The 22,513-nt window shown below is 40.9% G+C and overlaps 1 protein-coding gene across 2 annotated transcripts in view; it reads left to right on the forward strand.

The window, feature by feature from the left end:
* tlr3 (toll-like receptor 3) overlaps nucleotides 1–17,255 on the forward strand; it is a 36,394-nt gene extending 19,139 nt beyond the window's left edge. For both annotated transcript variants that reach the window (XM_060835432.1, XM_060835443.1), the window contains exons 3-5: nucleotides 3,337–3,528; nucleotides 6,667–8,507; nucleotides 12,720–17,255. In XM_060835432.1, coding sequence (XP_060691415.1) covers nucleotides 3,337–3,528; nucleotides 6,667–8,507; nucleotides 12,720–12,948 — 2,262 coding nt within the window. In that variant the 3' untranslated portion in view covers nucleotides 12,949–17,255. The remainder of the gene's footprint in view (nucleotides 1–3,336; nucleotides 3,529–6,666; nucleotides 8,508–12,719) is intronic.
* The last annotated feature ends 5,258 nt before the right edge of the window (nucleotides 17,256–22,513 follow it).

Genomic DNA, 22,513 nt, shown 5'->3' on the forward strand with positions numbered 1-22,513 from the left:
CCCTCATGACCTGTCCTACCTACCTATCTTCCTTTCCACCTATCCACTCCACCCTCCTCTCTGACCTATCACCTCCATCCCCACCCCCATTCACCCATTGTACTCTTTGCTACCTTCCCCCACCCTCCTCGCTGACCTATCACCTCCATCCCCACTCCCATTCACCTATTGTACTCTATGCCACTTTCTCCCCACCCCCACCCCCCTCATTTATCTCTCCACTCTGCAGGCACCCTGCCTCTATTCCTGATGAAGGGCTTTCGCCCGAAATGTCGATTTTCCTGCTCCTCGGATACTGCCTGACCTGCTGTGCTTTTCCAGCACCACTCTAATCCAGACTCTGGTTTCCAGCATCTGCAGTCCTTGTTTTTACCTACATTATACATAAGCCCATCAAACCCAGGTCTATCCTTTTTAATACGGCATCTTAGCTTTGGCCTCTGTGAAGATGATCCAAAGTTGGATCACCCTGTACAAAGCAAATGCTACTGGTTAAATGTACAACATACTCACACTGTGGAGGTGCCAGTGTTGGACTGTGGTGGACAAAGTTAAAAATCACATAACACCAGGTTCTAGTCCTACAGGTTTGTTTGGAAGTATTACTTTTGGATCGCTACTCCTTCATTAGGTAGCTGTGGAGCAGATCAAAAGACAGCATTTATAGCAAAAGATCACAGTGTCATGTAACTGATATGATATATTGAACAAACCTAAATTACTGTTAAGTCTTTCATCTTTTCGGGTTCATTATTCTAGGGTTGTTCAATGTATCGTTTCAGTTGCATAACACTGTGACCTTTGGCTATGAATTCTGTGTCTTATGATCCTGCTCCACAACTGCCTGATAAAGTGCTGTGAAAGATAGTACTTCCAAAAAAAACCTGTTGGACTATCGCCTGGTGTTGTGCAATTTTTAACATACTCACATGCAGGCTCTTAAATAACCTAATTGTTAAGTAAGAGCATTTTTTTGTCTTCTCCAGTTCCCTGCTGTGACAGTTTAGTCCATCATGCCTGCACTGTTCTATTACCTCGTGCCAATCCCCCATCTTTTCTCCATATGACTGTGCATCATTTCGATTCAAATAATCATCCAATACCCTCTTGAATGGCTCAATTAAACCTGTCTCCAGCATATTTCCAAGCAATGCATTCCAGACTCTCATTATTCACTGTGTGAAAGCGTTCTTTCTCAGAACACCCTAGCTTCATTTGCACATCCCTTTAAATTTATCCCTCTTGTCATTTTTTCTTGGACAAGACAGAAGAGTTTCTTCCCTATTTACTCTATCCAGCTCGCTTCACGATTTTGAAAATCTCTTCTCAAATCTCCTCTCAGCCTTCATCTCTCTGAGAAGAACAGTCCCAACTCCTTCAGTCTATCCTCATAACCTTCGTTTCTCATCCCTGGAGCCATTGTTGTAAATCGCTGCTGCGCCCATTACAATTCATGCACATCATTTGATGATCCATCGGTATGCTGGTTGTTGATGTCTTTGTCCAAGAAGAAAGAAAGACTTCTAGCACCCCATCACATTTCTCATCAACACCCCAAAATATTTTTCACACTTTGAATTAACTTAAAATGTAGCTGTAATTGTTATGTAGAGCGGAACATTTCAAAATGGAGGTACTTGGAGCACCAAGTGTTGTGGCAAGCTCCAGTGCATCACTGACCACAGGGGGCTTTGATGGAGCTGTGATCTGGGTCTAACAGAGAGTGCCCCATTCCCATCCATTCTTCTGGGCTATTCCCCACCCCCACCACCACCACTTCTTTGACCACTGCAATTCACACAGAGGTGTCATGACAATATTCAAGTCTCAAATTGGGATCATGTTGGGAAAAGAATGTGTTGTATGAGCGTGCTACCTCATAACATTGTGAGAGTTGATGCTCATGGTGAAGGTTTGCATCACCATACTGTTTCAGTGTTGGAAACAACAGAGCCTGCTTGGTCTAGTGTGGCTGTGGAAAACTGCTTCCTGGTCTTACAGAAGAGTGTCTTACAGATAACAATAAAATTTATTGCATGTTAGCAGCCAATTACAGCTTACACTGATAGAACAGATATCATTAAGGGGAGGTGATGGCCTAGTGGTGGTATCGCTGGACTTTTGATCCAAATACCCCGATAATATTCTGGGGCACAGATTCAAATCCCACCATGGCAGATGGTGGAATTTGAGTTTTAAAAAAAATCTGGAATTAAAAGTCTAATGACAACCATGAATCCATTGCTGATTGTCAGGAAAAACCTATCTGGTTCACTAATGCCCTTTCGGGAAGGAAACTGTCATCCTTACCTGGCCTGGCCTGACATACGGCTCCAGACCCACAGCAATGTGATTGGCTCTTAACTGCCCTCTGGGCAACTAGGGATGGGCAATAAATGCTGGCCTCTCCAGTGACACCCTCATCCCGTGAATGAATAAAGAAAAAGAAATTCTGAGCAGGATTCATTGTTAGGTCTCACTCCTTCAAGAGATCGTAAGTGTGTACAAATCCATGGGACTTAATTATAGTAGGCAGTATGTATTATATTCCCATCTACTGGCAGAAAGTGGGAACTGCAACACTGAGGTGTCACAGTTTCCAATTGTAGCCACTTGATGGAGCTATATAATTCCTTATTCATTCCAGATCTAATATAATTAATTAAAGGTGTTTTATATTCAGGAAAACCAATTCCCTTGGGTTTTGATATTAATTTGATAGGAAATATAAAGCAGCAATGGGTATTAAAAGAAGATTGAATGTCTGAAATAAAGAGAAAACTGTTGAAAATTCTTTGCAGATGGGTCAGCATTTGTGATGAAGACAAACCGGTTTAAGTTGCTTCGAAAATCTTGAAACAGAGAAGAGGAATGAAAAAGGATGTGCAGTAGAGACAAGGAGGGGTAAAACTGGAACAAGAACAGGGGAATCTTGCCAAAGTGGAGTGCCATCCAACACTTCAGAAAATGTAAAAACAAATAGGCGGATAATGACAGATAGAAAAATGGAAAGGAAAGTGGAGTCTAAGATATCTTTCCCAAGGAATGCAGTTGGAGGTACTTAGCTAGATATGATATAAAGAAATGAGATGGCAGGCTACAAATACCCCTTCCAAGTGCGGTCTAATCAGCAGGAAAGCTGGACATGTCTGAGCCAGGCTCAAACAACCCAAGGCTTTCATAATTCTGACTTTTCTCCTGAGCTTTGCATTCTCTTTAGGTAAAGGTCATGTTCTCATGAAGCAGATTTGATTGCTAATCGAACTGTGAAAGGAATAAGCGATGTTTAGAATTGATCCTGCTCTAACTGAATGATCGTATGTTTCTCTTCTTCAGGAATTGACGGTCCTGGATGTGTCTCACAATAAATTGGTTTCCGCCAAACTGGGAACTGCGCTGCAATTGCAAAAGCTGCAAAGATTGGTGCTGTCTGCAAACAAAATCATACAGTTAAAGAATGACGATTTTGATTTCCTCAACAGCAGCATGCTGTACCAGCTGGACTTGTCGTCCAACAGCATCACTGAGGTAATTGTGTTTTGTGCTGGCAGTTGGTGTATGGTTGTTTCACACCAGATTGCTTTGAGGAATAAGGCAAGTCATGAGTAAACTGTGAAGCAAGACCAATTAAAATCGCCATATTTCAGTGCCAGCGGATGCTGGCTACTGTAAGGCAAAACAGAAACAAAGATTTGCAAAAACTGGGTCTTCTCATGGTTCAGTGCGAAAGAATTATTCAGCATTCTGAAAATGGATGGGTGTGAGCTGTCACTAATAATTGAGGGATCAGGAATGAGAATTAAGATACTGGGGTAAATATGAGAGATGTAGAGTAGAAAGCAGAAGGGCCTCCTTTGTATAGACAGGCTGGGGAATTCACTTGTCGGATTAGTAGTTGAAGCAGAAAGCACAAGAATGGATTAGATAGGCAGCTGAAGGGAAGGAGGTTAAAAGGCTAGGGGAGCAAATAGCTAAATATGTTTGGACTACTTAAACTCATCTGACCAACCAAGCATTTGTATCATAGCAAAGAGGTGATGGAGGGAATAAAAGAAAATGACCTAGAATCTTGATAGAAAAGAAAGACAAGGTAGTTCAAGAGGCAGGAAATGCAATGAATAGCAGAGGCAAGGATGAGGCAAAACTGAACTGAAAACAGATGTCTGATCACCTCTTCTCAACAGCTATAATGGATGGGCAATACATTCTGGCTGAACCAATGACCTTAAAGACTCCATGGAAGAATCCATTCACACAGACCCCATGGAAGCTGCCAAAATAGAGTGCAGTCCAGCGGCTTTAAAAACAACGATAGGTTAATAACAAAGTGGGGAGGAAAGACTGACAAATAGCACAGACAGATTGGGCTGAATGGCTTGTTCCTGTGTTATAGATTGTGGGTATCTCTGAATACAAGGATACTCTGAGTTTTGCTTCTTAAAAAGAATGCATGGTAGCAATCTATGAAAAGCTTTTTTTTTAAACAAGACTTTTGTTTATTAAGAACTTGTTAAGTCAAGAATGACTCTGGTCTGTGGTATATGAGGGATGGGAAGAGATAAATTCTCAAACACCAGAGAAGACATAACATTTGTGAACTAATCCATTTTTTTGGCTTGTGACCCTCAATTGTTCATATCATAGAATCACATGGAAAATTTAAATTTAAATTCATACTGCCATTTATACAGTATCATCAAATCTTGGACTTCTCATTTTGAATTTGCCAGTGAAACACTAACAGCCTTTCTCAAAGTCTGATAGTCATAAAACATAAATGAGATATAAAGGAAGTGAGAATGTACGTGTCAGTAGGAATGGATTGCCTGGTCTTTACAAGCTGATAGCTGTGAATTAGGATGCATAATTTGGGCAGTCCAAGAAGCATGTTGAAACAATAAACCATAGCAGGGTTTTGGGAAAAACTAATGGCAATTTACACAGTAAGTAATGTCTGAAAGGAAACAAAAAAAATCTCATTACCAGTGACAATGAAACTTTGTTTTTTTTTCGTTAAAATAACATATTGCTGATGACCTGTAAATATATATTACAGGACACAGTTTCAGCATATTTTCACCTCCTCTCAAGGTATTATTTTTTTCCTCTTCCCCACATTTCCTGGCTCAAAGTATTGCTTTAGCTGGTTCACACTCCAGATGCTGTGTTTACAAGCTACCTTTGGAAGCCGCCATCTTAAGTCTGATAGAACAGAAAAGTTAGCTCCAGGAAAAAAGACGATAGTTAACTCATTGTCACCAATTGTCTTAAAAGTTTAATATGTATTGTCTTCCCCCTCTGTTCATTCTTAATCTGTGTTTCTCTTCATAATATGAAGTTTTAAATCCAAGTAGTGACTTAAATATTTATTTATATGAATTGAATTTTTAAAAATTCATTCATGATCTGTGGGTCTCACAGGCTAGGCCAGCAATTATTAACCGTCCCTAATTGCTTTTGAGTAGGTGTTAGAGAGCTACCTTCTTGAAGCTGAAAGAACTGCGTGTGCTGGAAATCAAAAACAAAAACAGAAGTTGCTGGAGAAGCTCGGCAGGTCTGAGCAAGGGTCACTGGACCCAAAACGTTAACTTTGATCTCTCACCATATATGCTGCCAGACCTGCTGAGCTTTTCCAGCAATTTCTGTTTTTGTACCGTCTTGAAGCACTGCTTTGGGGTGTAGGGGCACACAGAGTGTTGTTAGTAAGGGATAATTCATGTTCCATTTATTAAGATTAGATTAGATTACTTACAGTGTGGAAACAGGCCCTTCGGCTCAACAAGTCCCCACCGACCCTCCGAAGAGCAACCCACCCAGACCCATTCCTCTACATTTACCCTTTCACCTAACACTACGGGCAATTTAACATGGCCAATTCACCTAACCTGCACATTTTTGGACTGTGGGAGGAAACCGGAGCACCCAGAGAAAAACCACACAGACACAGGGAGAATGTGCAAACTCCACACAGACAGTTGCCTGAGGCAGGAATTAAACCCGGGTCTCTGGCGCTGTGAGGCAGCAGTGCTAACCACTGTGCCACCGTTTCCACCCATTTTATTAAAATTTGTAATTTTTTTAGTAATGATATGATTAGTTTAGATTCCCTACAGCGTGGAAACAGGCCCTTCAGCCCAAGAGGTCCATACCGACCCTCCGAAGAACAACCCACCCCCCTCTGACTAATGCACTTAACACTATGGGCAATTTAGCATGGCCAATTCACTTGACCTGTACATCTTTGGCATGTGGGAGGAAACCGGAGACCCGGAGGAAACCCACGCAGACAAGGTGCAAACTCTACACAGACAGTTGCGCGAAGCTGGAATTGAACCTTGGGTCCCTGGTGCTGTGCCACCCTCAACTGTTTTGAGACTAGCTTTACAGTCCAGTATTATTCAGTTTAAACACTGCAAATTTTTGTGGTGGCGTTTGAACCCATAAATCCAGGCTAGCTTAGGATTCCCCCAAAATCCATTAGACACTGTCACTCCACCACCTTTTCCCTGTAATGATCCTAGTAAATCTATCAGCTCACTGAGCCTTTGAATTATTAGCCATTACTAAGCCAGCATCTCCCCCCGCGCCCCTTGATATTTGCATTTGTGTGGCTCAAAAACATGCAAATAGAAATGAACGATGTGTTTCTCTTTTGCTCTTTTCCAGTTTGAACTTGGTTGTTTCCACAAAATTGAAAGTTTACACAGGCTGCTTTTGGACAACGTAGTCCTCCATTCCACTCTTGCCAAGCAGCTCTGTGCAGCATTGTCACAGACTGACATTGCTGAGCTCTTTCTGAGGAACACCCACCTGAAAATACAAAACTCTACTTTCGCTGAATTAAGCGAAACAAACTTGACAGCTCTTGATCTGTCAAACAACAAGTTGACTACAGTGCAAACTAATTCATTTCAGTGGCTGCACAGATTGGAATATCTTCAACTTGAAAACAACAGCATTCAACATGTCACCCCAAAAACATTTGCTGGGCTGGAAAATTTGAAGTATTTGAACTTGAAGAAAGGCCTCAGCCAAGTAGGATCTCTCATTGATGATTACTCATTTCAGGAGTTGGGAAATCTAGAGGTACTCAATCTAGAAGACAACAATATTGCAAGTATAAGGGCACATACTTTCTCAGGCTTGAGAAGTCTGAAATATCTTAGCCTGTATAAGTCATCTATCGTTGATCTAAAAACTATCAGTAACAAAACTTTCGTGTCACTTGCAGAGTCTCCCCTTGTCAATTTAAATCTTACAAAAACAAAAATTTCAAAACTGCAGCCTGGAGCTTTTTCCTGGTTCAAGAAGCTGAAAAAGCTGGATATAGGTCTCAATTCCATCTCTCAGATGCTAACAGGAGAGGAGTTTCGAGGTCTAAGTGAGATAGAGGTGATATACCTGTCATATAACATGAAGTTGATTTTGTCTTCATCTTCCTTTATGCATGTCCCTTCTCTGAAAATCTTGATGCTCAGCAAATCAGCAATTGCCTCGTTGAATATTCAACCTTCGCCATTTGATTGCATTAAGAATCTCACTGTCCTTGACCTCAGCAACAATAATTTAGCCAATTTGGATAAGGATGTTTTCCGTGAGCTTCGGCAGCTTCAAGTTTTAAAGTTACAACACAATAACTTGGCACGGCTCTGGAAGAGTGTCAATCCTGGAGGTCCAGTTCTTTACCTCAGTGGTTTGAAAGAGCTTCAGATTCTGGATTTGCAATCCAATGGGTTAGATGAGCTCCCAGAGAAAGCTTTTCAAGGATTGTATAAACTAAGTAATTTGGATTTAAGCATGAACAATTTAAACTTTCTTCCCGATGTTGTATTTAATGACTTGAAATCTCTCAAATCGCTTCATATACAGAAAAATCTGATTACATCGGTTGAAAAAGATGTTTTTAGCCAGTTATTTAGTAACCTAACAGTCCTCTATATGGGATTTAATCCTTTTGATTGTACTTGTGAAAGTATTTTCTGGTTTGTTATCTGGTTGAATAAGACCAATAGCAGCATCCCTGGCTTGAACACTCAATACATCTGCAACACTCCACCAAGTTACCACAACCATTCTGTTGTAGCTTTTGACATATCTCCCTGCAAAGATGTTGCTCCTTTTGAGGATGCATTTGTCATTAGTAGCAGCATTATACTTCTTTTCATTTTTGCTGTGTTTCTGATTCACTTTCACGGATGGTGGCTAGAATTCTATTGGAACATTTCTGTCAACCGAATATTTGGATTTAAGGAAATAGACCATCAGGAAGCTCAGTTTCAGTATGATGCTTATATCATTCATGCCAAAAATGACATTAACTGGGTCAACAAATATTTGTTGCCTTTGGAGCAACAGGATCAAAAAACTATGTTCCAGTTTTGCTTGGAAGAAAGGGACTCTGAAGTTGGAATTTCTGAGCTGGAATCCATTGTGAACAATATAAGCCAGAGCAGAAAAATCATCTTTGTTATGACCCAAGAGCTTTTAAAGGATCCCTGGTGCAGAAGGTACGCTCACTTTAATTACATACTCACAAACTATTTTCGAAACTAAAAATGAAGTCAAAACTATGTTCACTTTAGAAAAGGACCATGTAGGCATTGAAATCAAGGAGGATGACTTTGATATGCTTGAATGAATGAGCATTGACCGAAAGGAAGTTTTAGCAGACTTAATAATATATAAATCTCCAGGCCAGGAGGAGATGTATCCAATGGGAGGCAAGGGGGGAGTTTGCAGAGCCTCTGACATTCATTTTAAACTTCTCTCTGGAAGACAGTTAATATGATACCATTATTCAAGAATAGTGAAAAGAATAAGCCAGGAAACTGCAGGACAGTGAGTTCAGCATCGGTGGTAGAGACTCTATTGGAAAAACTTCTGACGGACATTTGGAGAGGCAAGGATTAATCAGCTGTTGTCAGTTGGCTTCGTAAAGGGGAGATCATCTCCAGTAGATTTGATGGAATTTTCCGAGGGGCTGACTAGTGTGAAGGTAGTGCAGTTGTTGAAATCTACGTGGATACCAGTAAGACTTTTGACAACACCTTGCATGGCAGGCTGGTTAAGAGGCTAGAAGCCCATTGGATCCAGGGCAATTGGCAAATTGGATCTAAAATTGGCTCGGCTGCAGGGTGCCGAGGGTGATGGTTGAAGGGTGCTCTATTCGCTGGAACACCACAGGGTTCAGTGCTGGCTCTTTTGCTGTTTGTTGTGTACAATAGTATAGGAAGTCTAGACAAGAATGTAGGAGGCATGATCAGTGAGCTTGTAGATGACACAAAACTTGATGATATGGTAAATAGCAAAGAGGAAAGCATTAGAATATTGGATGATATGGACTGACTGATCTGCTGGGCTAAACAGTGGCAAAAGGAATTTAATACTGAAAAATGTGTGGTGTTTCATTTTAGGAGGATTAACAAGACAAAAGAATGGTCAGACCCTAGGAAGTACAGAAGTTTAAAGGGACCTTGGTGTACATGTCCATAGATCCTTGAAAACAGCAACTCAGATAAGGGAGAAAGGGTGTTTAAGAATGCATATGGATACTTACTGTTATTAGTCAAAGCATTGAATAGAAGAACAAGGAGGCTATGATGGAGCTGTAGGTAACATGAGTTAGTGTAGAGCTGGAGGACTGTATGCAGTTTTGGTTACCACACTACAGACAGAATGTGCGTTAGAATGGGAGCAGAAGAGATTCATCAGGATGTTACTTGGGCCAGAAAAATTCAGTAATTAAAAGAGACTGATAGGCTAGGTTTGTTTTCCTTCGTGTACAGAATGCTGATGGGGGGGTATCTGATTGAAGTGTTTAAGTTCTGAGGGGCATTGACAGGGTAGGCAGGGGAAAATGTTTTCACTTAGTAGAGGGGTTTTAAGATAAAGAGCAAGAGGTTTAGAGAAGATTTGAAGAAACAATTTTTCACCGAGAGGTGGAACTCACTATATAAAATGGTAATACAGCCAGGACCTCTAAGACATTTAAGAACAATTTGGGTGATCACTTGAAACATCATATCATTCAAGGTTGTGGGCCAGGTTCTGTAAAATGTGATTAGAATATGCAGATGTTTAATGATCAACATGGACATGATGGTTACTAAGAGTGTAACCTGCAGAGTGTAGCAGTTTGATAAGTTTGGGAATTTCAGAATTAATCTCTTGCTTTAGAATCTAACTCCTAGTTCTTTGATAACATCAACTGATTAGTAAGCTTTAATTCTAAAAGGGAGACAGTTAAGTCTCTTTTGGAACTGTAGAGAGCGAAAGCAATCCTACTGAGTGATGCTGCTGTAGTTTGGAAGGTCATCTGGAGTTATCAATTAATCTGGTTTGAACCAGTTCCTGAAACAGCTGAGGTAGAATATAAAATAAGAGGTGTCTATGAGTTAGGTGAAGTAGGGGATGGAGGTTTTTCTTTTTTACTGCAGTCTTATTTAACAAACTACATTCACAGATCAGCGAGGGCAGGAGCAGATAAAGGCCCAAGTGCTGGGAGGCATTAAGAGATTCACTGAAACAAAAGAGAATAGGGCCCCTCAAGGACCAAAGTGGACATATATGTGGAGAACTGCAGGAGATGGGCGAGGTACTCAATGAATATTTCTTCTCTATGTTTAACCATGGAGAAAGACATGAAGGCTTGGGAACTTGCAGAAATTAGTGGTGATATCTTAGGGACAGTCCATTTCACAGTAGAGCAGGTGTTGGATGTATTAGAATGTATGAAGGTGGATAAACCTCCTGGTCCTGACCAGATATATCTAAGAACACTGCAAGAGGCCAGAAAAGAAATTGTGGGGCCTTGGGATCAGCGTTAGACACAGGTGAGGTCTCGAAGACTGGAGGGTACCGAATGTTGTGCCATTATTCAAGAAGGGCTGCAAAGAAAAGCCTGGGAACTATAAACTAGTAAGTTTAACATTTGTGGTGGCTAAGTTACTTGAGAAACAAGATTTACATGCATTTGGAAAGACAGGGTTTGATTAGGAGTCATCAGCTTGGCATTTTGAGTAGGAGATCATATCTCTCAAGTTTGTTAGAATTCTTTGATGAAGTGACCAGAAAGTTTGAGAAAGGCAGGATGGTAGATGTATTCATAGATGTATGGACTTCAGTAATGTCTTTGATAAAGCTCCACATGGTAAGCTGCTTTGGAAAGTAAGATCGCTTGGAATCCAGGGTGAGCTGGCAAGTTGGATGCAAAATTTGCTTGATAGTAGGAAGCAGAGGCTAATAATGGAAGGATACTTGTCAGACCAGAGGTCTGAGACTAGTGGAGTGCCTCGGTGATCAGTGCTGGGCCCATTACAGTTTGTTGGATTAATAATTTGGATGAGAATGTACAAGGCATGATGAGTAAATTTGCTGATGTCACTAAAATAGACGGCATCATGGACAGTGTGGAAGGTTGTCAGAAATTGCAGCAGGACCTCGATCAGCTGGGGAAGTGGGCCGAGAAATGGCAAATGGAGTTTAATATAGATTGGTGTGAGGTCTTACATTTTGGAAAGTCAAATCAAGGTAGCAGTTTCATGGTGAATGTAGAGGCTTAAGGAGTGTAATGGAAGAGGGGGATCTTGGAGTTCAGGTTCACAGTTCTCTGAAAGTGGAGTCACAGGTAGACAGGACAGGCTTTTGGCACAATGGCCTTCATTAGTTTAGATATTGAGTATAGAAATCAGGAAGTTATGTTGCAGTTGTACAGGACATTGGTGAGGCCACACTTGGAGTATTGTATTCAGTTTTGGTCACGTTGTTATAGGAAGGATGTCATTAAACTGGAAAGAGTGCAGAAGAAATTTACAAGGATGTTGCCTGGACTCAACAGTCTGAGTTATGGAGAGAGGTTGGACAAGCGAGGACATTTGTCTTTAGAGTGTAGAAGACTGAGGGGGAATCTGATAGAGGTGTATAAGATCATGAGAGACATGGATAAGGTGAAAGCACCTCAGTCTATTTCCCAGGGTTGGGCGATCAAGGACAAGAGAGCATCAGTTTAAGGTTAGGGGGGAATGAATAAAAGGGGCAACGTTTTTACACAGAAAGTGGTACGCATTTGGAATAAGCTGCCAGTTGGAATGGTTAAAGCAGGCACATTAACAACATTTGGACAAAAGGCATTTGGACAAACACATGAATAGGAAAGGATTAGAAGGATATGGGCCAAATGCAGGGAAATGTAAGGTTAGCATGGATGGAGATTCTAGTTAGCATGAACCAGTTTGGACGAAACTGCCTGTCTCCGTGCTCTAGGACTCTATGACTCTAAGCACCAGAGATAAATAAAAGTCAGAATAAGAGACTAAAATTAGGGTAAAGTGTGTATCTTTAGGGTTAAGTAATTAGAAAAGTTAGCAAGTAGGATTAAGTTGAAGTTTAAATAGTGGAAAATGAAATTAGTGCAGATTTAAAGTCACTTTTGTAAGTTTAAACTCGATGGACCAAAGGGCGTCCTCTGAACTTTGTGATTCTACAATGGACTGAAGAGTCTGTTTCCATGTTGAATAAAGTCTATATAATGGCGCAAGGCTATTTAACCCAACACGTTCTTGCTGGTATCTTGTGGTCCATTTGTACTGCCTCCCACTCACTAACATTGGCTGCATTAAATGTCATTTTCATGATTTGGGGACAAGAGTTAACAGGAAAAATATTTATGCCCTATGTCCTATATCGCCTTCTGCCTAATTCAACCACTTTTCTGATTTCAGATTCAAGGTACATCAGGCAATGCAGCAAGTCATTCAGCAAAGCCGAGATTCCATCATTTTGATATTTTTACAGGATATCCCTGATTATAAATTACACCAAATGCTCTGCCTCCGAAGGGGAATGTTCAAATCGCACTGTATTCTAACCTGGCCTGCTCAGAGTGAGCGAATTCCTGCCTTTCACCAGAAACTTAAGGTCGCACTTGGTTCAACTAATCGAGTCCAATAGGCTTACATCTACTCACTGTCTGCACTTAGTACTCCTCAGTCTAATACAAGGTTAAAATATAAAAAGGGAAATTTTGAGGCAAAAATCAGCAACAAATTGTGCTCTACCCATACCTCGTGTCACTCCTTCACATTTTCCCTGAAACCCTGCAAATCTTTTCTCTTCAGATAATGATCTTGTTCTCCTTTGAAAGCCACAATTGAAACTATGTCCACCAGACTTTCAGGCTTTCAGCAGCCTAACTCTCTGTAGCGGAGAAACATTTTCCCTCGTGTTACTGTTGTCTCTTTTGCCAGTCACCTTAAATCGGTGCCTTCTAATTCTTGGTCCTTTCACCACTGGAAACAGTTTCTTCTGACCTCCGTTGTCTCAATCCCTCTCGCGACCTTGAGCATGTTTGCGAAATTACGTGTTACCTTTCTTCAAGGACAAAAGCCTCAGGTTCTCCAATAAATCCACATAATTGGACGGCATGGTGGCTCAGTGGTTAGTACGCTACCTCATAGTACCAGGGACCTGGGTTCGATTCCAGCATTGGGCGACTGTCTGTGTGGAGTTTGCACATTCTCCCCGTGTCTGTGTGGGGTTTCCCTGGGTATTGTGGCTTCCTCCCACAGTCACAAAGATGTGCAGGTCAGGTGAATTGGCCATGCTAAATTGCCCATAGTGTTAGGCAGAGGGAAATGGATCTGAGTGGGTTACTCTTCAGAGGGTCAGCGTGGACTTGTTTGGCCGAAGGGCCTGATTCCACATTGTAGGGAATGGAATCTAATTTACAACTGAAGTTCCTCAGCCCTGCTGGAACAACTCTTGTGAATCTTTTTGGCACTCTCTCTCATGCCTTCACATCAAATGCCAAAAACATTAGGGAATTATTTTTGAGAAACTGAGGGGAAAGAAATGTGGAATGATTATCAATTGCGGCTATATGAGTTAAACCAAAGACTGAGGAAAAAATGTTTTACAGCGATGCTCGGAGTGTGCTATAGACTCCAAAACAATCTTACGTCAGGCAGATCTCTGCAAAAACAACAGAGCAGTAATAATTTAGACTAAGAGCTTTAGAGGGGATTGAGGGGGATTCTTTTTTCATGTTGAGGTTGGTTGGGACTGAAACACAACTGCTGAAAAAATGATGGAGATGGGAACCACTCAGCATTACAATATGTTACGAGATGTGCACTTGAAGTATTGTAGCCTGCAGACCAAGAGCTTAAAAAGTGGAATTAGAATTGTTGGTAGCTGAGAACTCAATTGGACAAAGGTAAGATACAAAGCCTTAACAAATTCTCTATTCAAACTTGAATTACTGTTGTCTTGTATTTGACAAGGCAGCAATGAAACTGATAGTGAAACCTAGAAAAGATGGTGGTGAGCTGCCTTCTCGAACTGCTATAGTTCATGTGCTGCCAGGAGACCCCACAATGCCCTGAGGAAGGCAATTCCAGGATTTTGATCTGGCAACACGAAAGGAATAGTGATTTTTTTTTTCCATGTCAGGATGTGAATGGTTTGGAGGGGAACTTGTAAGTGGTGGTGTTCCCATGAATCTTCACGTTTTTCTTTCTAGTTGGTAGAAATTGTGAGTTTGGAAGGTGCTGTCTGAGAAGCTGTGGTAAGTTACTGCAGTTTCATTAGATGATACACACTGCGGCTACATTGTCAAGGTGGCGTCATTTAAGTGGACTGCTTTGTCCTGGATGGTGTCACGCTTCTTGTCATTCCTTCGGTGTCACTGAGTGAAAATCCTGGAATTCCCTCCCTTAGGATATTGTGGGTCTACCTGCAGCAATCGAAATACCGCTGTTCAAGAAGGTAGCTCACCACCGCCTTTTCAAGTGCAAGTGGGGATGGGCAATAAAGTCTGGCTAGGCCATCAATGCCCATAGCTCATGAATGATTTTATTTTTAACTTTATGATTGTTTCTTGTATCTAAAATGGTCCTTTTATTCTCCAGATGTATAAACTTATGCGATATTCTTTGATCTATCTAATATATCTCCAGTACAATATTTTATAAGTTTGAGCAAATTTATAAGGTACCCGGTTGCAGTATTTTTGACTTTAATGCTTTTAAACAATACAACAGGAAATTGATTGGTGGAAGGCTCAGCACTGGTAATGTCGTAGAAAGAATGGTGTAGTATTTCTTGAAGATGAAGGACATAAGTGTGTAAGTAGCACAGTAGGCTTTAGAGTAGTGTGATCATTTTCAGATGAGTTTCTTTTGTGTCCACTGTTGAAAACTAACAAGGCCAAGTTAATTTGAAATAATACTTATATGAAGAAGCCATTTCATACTCTGCATTGTATAATCACATATGCATTGGGGGTTATTACCTAATTAAGCAACCAGTCAGAAACAGATGATTGACCAAACAGCATGCCTTAATTAAGTTGTAATTGAAGAAATAGTAATTAATCAAGTAGTTGTAATGATTTAGCTTCAGTTTAACATGCTCTTCGTCAAGCATCAAAATCCAATACTATGTGCTAAACTCAGCAGTATTTTTAGCCAGGAAAATTCAAAAATGGGAACAATAGACATTTACACAAAATCAGATCAGACCAAGAAAATGTAAAAGAAATATTGTCCTACTGGCTACTCAGCCAAGCATCAGTTAAAACAAACCAACAGGTAAAATAAAAACCGAAAGAATTGCAGATCAGAAACAAAAACAGAAATTGCTGGAAAAGCTGAGCAGGTCTGGCAGCATCTGTGAGAAAAATCAGAGTTAATGTTTCGGGTCAAGTGAACATATACATTTAAGCCAGAGTCCTAAGGGGAATATCTTAAGATTTCTGACTTCTTAAAATCTATTTGTTGGCAAACTAGTAGATAATGTTAGTTACTACATGTCAATCAAAAGATATGAAGAAGGATATAAAAATGCCCATTTTCTGTTAAAACAGCATACTTATAAACTGATCAGGTACAAATATTTAAAATTTCACAGTACAGGGTAGATATGTGGACTCAAGAATCTTGATATCATTTTGGATAAAATAGCTTATTTGACAGGCATCTCATCCACCATTTCAAACACACATTCCCTCCATTACCAATGCATAGTCACAATGGTGTGTAGCTTCTTCAAGATGCACTACAGAAATTCACCAAGGCTCCTCCAACTGCATCTTCTAAACCTACAATCTCTACTACCTACGCACACTTGAATAACAGATGCATGGGAGCACCATTATATGTATATTCCCCTCCAAGCCATTGTGTGGGTCAAAAGGTCCTTCCCGACCTGTGTCATCTTAACTTGGAATTTACTGCCATTCTTTCACTGTCACTAGGTCAAAATCCTTCCAATCAGAACTGTGACTCTATCCACATGAACTGTGGCTGTTTGAGGAGTTATCTCAGTACTGCATTCACAAGGGATATTAGTGATGAGGCCAGCCAGTGACACCCACTTCACATGAATAAATAAAACAAAAACTACATGAATGGCCACAAATTATTTCCTTTTGCTTTCACAGGGGAGGCAGGGGTCTTTAAGCATGATTAACTCCCTTTTCCAGCAAGAAAGCTTGCCAGATCAAGCACCAGCTGATTGGCAGGCTTTCGCTGCCCACACACAGCCCTGTCAATCAGAGACCACTGCAGAGGAATGTCAGAGGGTGCAGGCTGCTTACCTATGAAAACCAGGAGGAGTAAGAAGGTTTCTATTTTGAGGATTGCGTAACTTCCTTGGAGTAGAAGAAGAGGATATTCGGAGTTCAGGGAAAGAGTGTGGCTGTCTTCGGCCATTTTCTTGTCTTCCCTATCCCACCACTGAAAGGCAGACCATCTTGTCAGGAAAGTAGCCCCTTCTTCCTATTGTTGGGAAGACAGGTGATTGGGCCGATGGTCAGCGAAGAATCTTATGTGGTCATTGATGAGCTCAATGGCCGCTATGTGGAGGCAGGTTGGGAAGGACCTTTCCACCCACACAATTGCTGAGAAGCCAGGTATCTCTCTCTTCACCTGCATCTGCCATTTTCCCCACCACTTCGAGGGAAAGTGCTGTCCTTTATTTCAGTTTAGATGGATAAAAGAAAATTATTGTAAAATGGGAATAAGGCAGGTTTTTAAAAATGTATTCTTTGGTCTATTTATTTTTTCATGGTATGTGAGTGAAAAATAAACTGTCCCCCTAGTTTCTATAAGTATCCGGGTGTAAAAGTAAAGAAGAGTTTTGGCCATTTAAACATAAGTGGAAACATGTTAAAACTGTACTTTTAAGTTTTTGTCACAAACTTTGAATTTGAAAAAATGTATCCACATTACTAAAATTAAAACACATTTGAAACGTTCCATCTGTGCCTTTTGCTTATTTGTTGGATTTGTTCAATGGAGAAAATATGCAAATAATTTATTGTTAAATAAACCTTTTGAACAAAGCTATCCTTTTTTTGCAACAAAGGAAAAATACATTTTTGATAGTTAAGGTTTTTTAAAAATTAGATTTGACTATTAAAGCCTTGGAGGAAAGGTGAGGGGATGGTGCAATTTAGTTTATTGTATGGTGAAAACAGAAACTAACGAAAGAAGAAATACTTTCAGAACACAATGTCATGGTATGCCGTTCCCAGAAACAGTGATCTCTGCATGCACAGAACACAACTAGTAATCTCTGCGCGATTGTGCAGAACACAAGAAACCATCTTTCACGGGCTTTTGTTGCACATGTCACCCAGATATAAACACTGCTGTATATGTTGTTCAAGGAGAGACGGTGTGGTCAAGTCCTGTGATTATGGTCAGAATCACGCTGACCCTCCCAAAAGCTTTTGATGTAATAAATTTGACTTGCTTCTAAATTTGAGTTTTATTATTGATTGAGAACTTGAGTTCCAAAGTAGTATTAAAAGGATTTTTGGTTTTAGTTCTTCAAAGGTAACATTTGATTTTAGCAGGTCAGAAACATGTCAGTACAGCTTACAGAGAGATGGAGAGAATTATGTCTGGTGAATATGCAGAAAGTCATTGAAAGAAAATGCTTGTATACGTGGCTCTGTATACAAAGCTCCAAAACTAATCATGCAGTCCATCATCTTAGAGCAAAGAAACTTTTAAAGACTTTTCTGTAAAGCTCCAGCAAAAGACAATTGAATTTGTAAATTTATAGCTGTGTTGATTTTCTTAGTCAATTAATATAAATGTAAACAGAAGGCAAAAAAAATCCAATCAATTTTGCAAGCTTAACAACCAATTTCATCTGAAAATCTTTTTCTTCAGAAATATATATTATGATGGGGCAGTCATTTCTAATTACAATAACAATACTCCACATTGTACAGTTACTCAACTTAGAAGTGAAATTATTCCGTCTGATTTGAATGCTCCCTTTTATGAAAGGAAAATTGCAAATATCGCCTGAAGCTAATGTCCACAAAGCCCTAATTTATGCTTCTGGCGAGCGCACATATGCAACCAAAAATAGACATTGAGTGGAAATTTCCCATCTCCATAGTGGCATCAGGAGTAGTGAGGAAGGTGGGACATTACCAAGAATGAAAAAAAAATCAGAATCTTTATGTTGAGAGAATTTTTTGCAATTTTCCACTTAAGTCTTAAATGGCAACTTTATTGAGTGGTGACTACCTTATTCCTTTCTCACCTGATTTATACACCTCTTCCAATTTGTGTCTCCTTCCCTGGGAAACTAAATGGCCCAAATTCTTGATATATGTGTTAGAATGGGTAACTAGCGACTGTAGTTAACAGAATGCTTGTCCCAGAACTGCTTCCTCAAAACAATATCTCATCACACTGCATGATCATCATCTTCCTTGACCCTTCGTCTACCCTTTGTGCAAAACATCAGTCCCACCATCTGATGATGGCTGCTGTCCAACCAATGCGAACACGATGGAAGCCCTTCAACACTTTAGTTTGGAGCTACTTGGAGCGATGATTTGCAAGCTTCTGACAGGTGACTATGCACCTATCTCATGCATCTACACAGAATGTGGTTTGCTATTTTAACCACATGGTCCTTCCTATTTATTGATAGGTTGCCAGGTTCTGTAGATAGTATTGCTTTTAGTGCAGGGGGTACCAACTGCTGCTGTATGACACTCTGCCATGTCAACATCACATCTGCAGCATGTGCCATAAGTCCACATAGCAACAATGTTGCAAGCTTGAAACGCTCAAGCAAATGGCTACGAAAGTCAAAACAGAACACTCCTTAATGAGATAAAAGTGTCGAGAGTCCTTCATGGAGTACTATCATTCAGTCAAGTGATTCGTCCAATTCCAGTCCAGGAGGTTCCCATGGTCAGTCAGGTTTTTGGTCCTATAGTGTTTGGGGATCCATGTCTTTGCAGTTGGTAATTGGGCCTGTCCTGCAGGTCATGTAGAACCAATCACAGATTATAATTAGTGGTGATGCAAGATCAGGAAAGCTGATGAATTTTCCTGCAGTCAGTCTGCAGGAAGCATAACGGGCAGGGAGGGTAGATAGTTTGTGTGAATGACGTGAGTGAGAACCATTTACTGGACATGAAGCCTTAAGTGTTATAGTCCGTGAGTTTTGATGAGGGGCGAGTACAGTAGCAGAGTTAGAGTGAGCAGTGGTCTTGTGAGCATGAGGTAATGGAAAGGGAATGGTGGAAGTCAGTCTTGCGGAGTGCAGAAGAATATTGGCTCTTCCTGCACTGATGGCCATCCCATTTCACCCAAGACTCTGCAGTGAGCAGGCTGCAATCTGTACCCCTCTGCTGGCATGTCTTCCTGTAGCAGTCCTGTAAAACAAACCGCTCTCTCCTCTATCGCCCATCCTCTAACACCTCTGGATCCCTATATGTGAAAGCGCAGGGAGTAAGCTTTCTTTTTTTTTATTTTATTAAACAAATTGCAAAACAGTTTACAATAAACATTTACAGCTGTACAAGAGACAGCAATTTTACAAGGGAGAGGAGCAGCAAAGCTAGGCCCCAAACCCTACCGTTTGACCATTTTACAGGGAGATGAGGACAAACCTCAAATCCCAGTTCCACATTTAACAAGACAGTGACAATGACATTTGTACATTAAACAATACGGTTACATACAGAAGTGCAGACAATACAGACCCAGCAAGCCCCCACCCCTCCCACCTTTCGACCACTCTAAGGCAGTCCGCCCCTACCCACCTAAGCTTTCTTTTGCTCTGCTCTATTATGCTAATGGTCAATTAGCTCAGTGTAAGGACCAATTCCGGGCTTGTCACATCTGAAGTGATGTGCAGCTGGGCAATAAATATGATGCCAGAAGTGGGCATGCAAGAAGTTTCAGCACTGGTAAGTGACCTCCTATTGGACAAAGCCCCAACAAAGGTGTCTAAGAGCACAGCTGCATACTAAGGAAGTGCAGTTCAAGGGGAGTTAGTAGCATAGTGGCAAGGTCATTGGATTAGTAATGCAAAACACAGGGTGAATAGAAAGCAGCTGCTCCTGGCAGATGGTGAAATTTGAATTTACCAAGGGGAAGAAAAAGCTAGAAATAAAAATAAACAGGCCCAATGGCAAAAATGTAACCACTACCAAATGTTGTAAAAACCTAGGTTGCCAGATTCGGGTAATCCAAGATGGAGGACAGGAAAACTTTCCGGCTTTAACAGGCTGCTCATTTTTTGAGGTATTTTAGGTGTGGGAGGTCATTTCCATGAATTCCAGGAGCAGCAATTACTATTTTATATGCTGTTGCAATGTTCTGGAAGTTTGGAGAGAGAAAAAGTCAAAACAACAGCACTTTTAAAAGGGAGAGGGACAAACAAAGGCAGCATATGGTCAGGTCAATGCAGGAGAGAGAGAAAGAGAAGGAAACTTACACTGCTAACTAACACAGCAGTGAACCTACGCAGTTACTGCCTTTGCTGTTGAATTCTATATCGCTGGACATTGGTATGCGTCTAGGAAAATGAACAAACAGTGAAATTCACAACTGATCTTGGAGAAACCCGTTTGGGAGAGGTCGTAGTACAGAAATAGATAAGTGAATAGTTTTAAGTATAGCCTTGCTGTATATCTACATTAGTGAGTAGAGTGGTCCTTTCTTGATTATTTGTTTTATTGAGATATGTCTCCTGATTAAACTTAAAAATATAAGCCATAAATATTAAGTTATTCTAAGCAGTGTTTTGTAAAGGAATAAGAGTCCTATTTTCTGGGTCTGTAGATCGGAAGAAGCAAATTGGCCCATAATAAAGTGATATGCTCTTCTTGTCGGACGTAGGAGTTTAGGGAGAACCTACGTGTTACTGAGGATTATATCTGCAATAATTGCCATTGGATGCAAATCCTATCAGATCAAATGGATGAGAACAAAGGGGCTGTGATGGATGGGAGTTATAGGAAGGGAGAAATGCTGAAGATATAGTCAGGTAGATAGGTTAACTCCAGTAAAGATAAGAGAGGTAGGCAGGTAGTGCAGGAGTAAAAAGTGAGGTCTGCAGATGCTGGAGATCAGAGCTGAAAATGTGTTGCTGGTTAAAGCACAGCAGGTCAGGCAGCATCCAAGGAACAGGAAATTCGACGTTTCGGGCCAGAGCCCTTCGTGCAGGAGTCTTAAGTGACTATCCCCATTTCAAACAAGTATGCTGTTTTGGAAAATGTAGGATGTGATGGATTCTCAGAGTAATGTAACATGAACAGCCAGGTTTCTGGTATCGAGACTGGCTCTAATGCAATGGGGGATATGTCGAGTTCCAAGAAATCTATTGTGTTTGGGGACTCTCTAGTCCGAGGCACAGACAGACGTTTCTGTGGCCAGCAGCCAAAAATCAGAATGGTGTGTTGCCTCCCTGGTGCCAGGATCAAGGATGTCTCAGAGAGGGTGCAGAATGTTCTTAAAGGGGAGAGGGACCAGCAGGAGGTCATTGTACACATTGTAACCAACAACATAGGAAGGGAAAAGAATGAGATTCTGAAGGGAGAATAGAGAGAGTTAGGCAGGAATTTAAAAAGGACGTCCATGAGCGTAGTAATATCTGGATTATTCCCAGTGCTACGAGCAAGTGAGGGCAGGAATAGGAGGATAGAGCAGGTGAATGCATGTCTGAAGAGCTAGTGTATGGAGAAGGATTCACATTTTTGGATCATTGGAAGCTGTTTTGGGGTAGAAGTGACCTGTACAAGAAGGATGGATCGCACCTGAATTGGTAGGGGACTAATATACTGGCAGGGAGATTTGCTAGAGCTGCTCAGGAGGATGTAAACTAGTAAGGTTGAGTTAGGTGGGGGGAAGGGGATGGGGGGTGTGTGGGGGGGTGGACCTCAGAGAGACAGTGAGGAAAGAGATCAATCTGAGACTGGTACAGTTGAGAAAAGAAGTGAGTCAACCAGTCAGGACAGGCAGGGTCAAAGCAGAGAATAAGGTAGGACTGATAAATTAATCTGCATTTATTTCAATGCAAGAGGCATAACAGGGAAGGCAGATGAACTCAGGGCATGATTAGGAACATGGGACTGGGATATCATAGCAATTACACAAACGTGGCTCAGGGATGGACAGGACTGGCAGCTTAATGTTCCAGGATACAAATACTACAGGGAGGCAAGACAGGAGGGAGAGTGGCGTTTTTGATA

This window comes from Hemiscyllium ocellatum, chromosome 2 (assembly GCF_020745735.1).
Source record: "Hemiscyllium ocellatum isolate sHemOce1 chromosome 2, sHemOce1.pat.X.cur, whole genome shotgun sequence".
NCBI lineage: Eukaryota > Metazoa > Chordata > Chondrichthyes > Orectolobiformes > Hemiscylliidae > Hemiscyllium > Hemiscyllium ocellatum.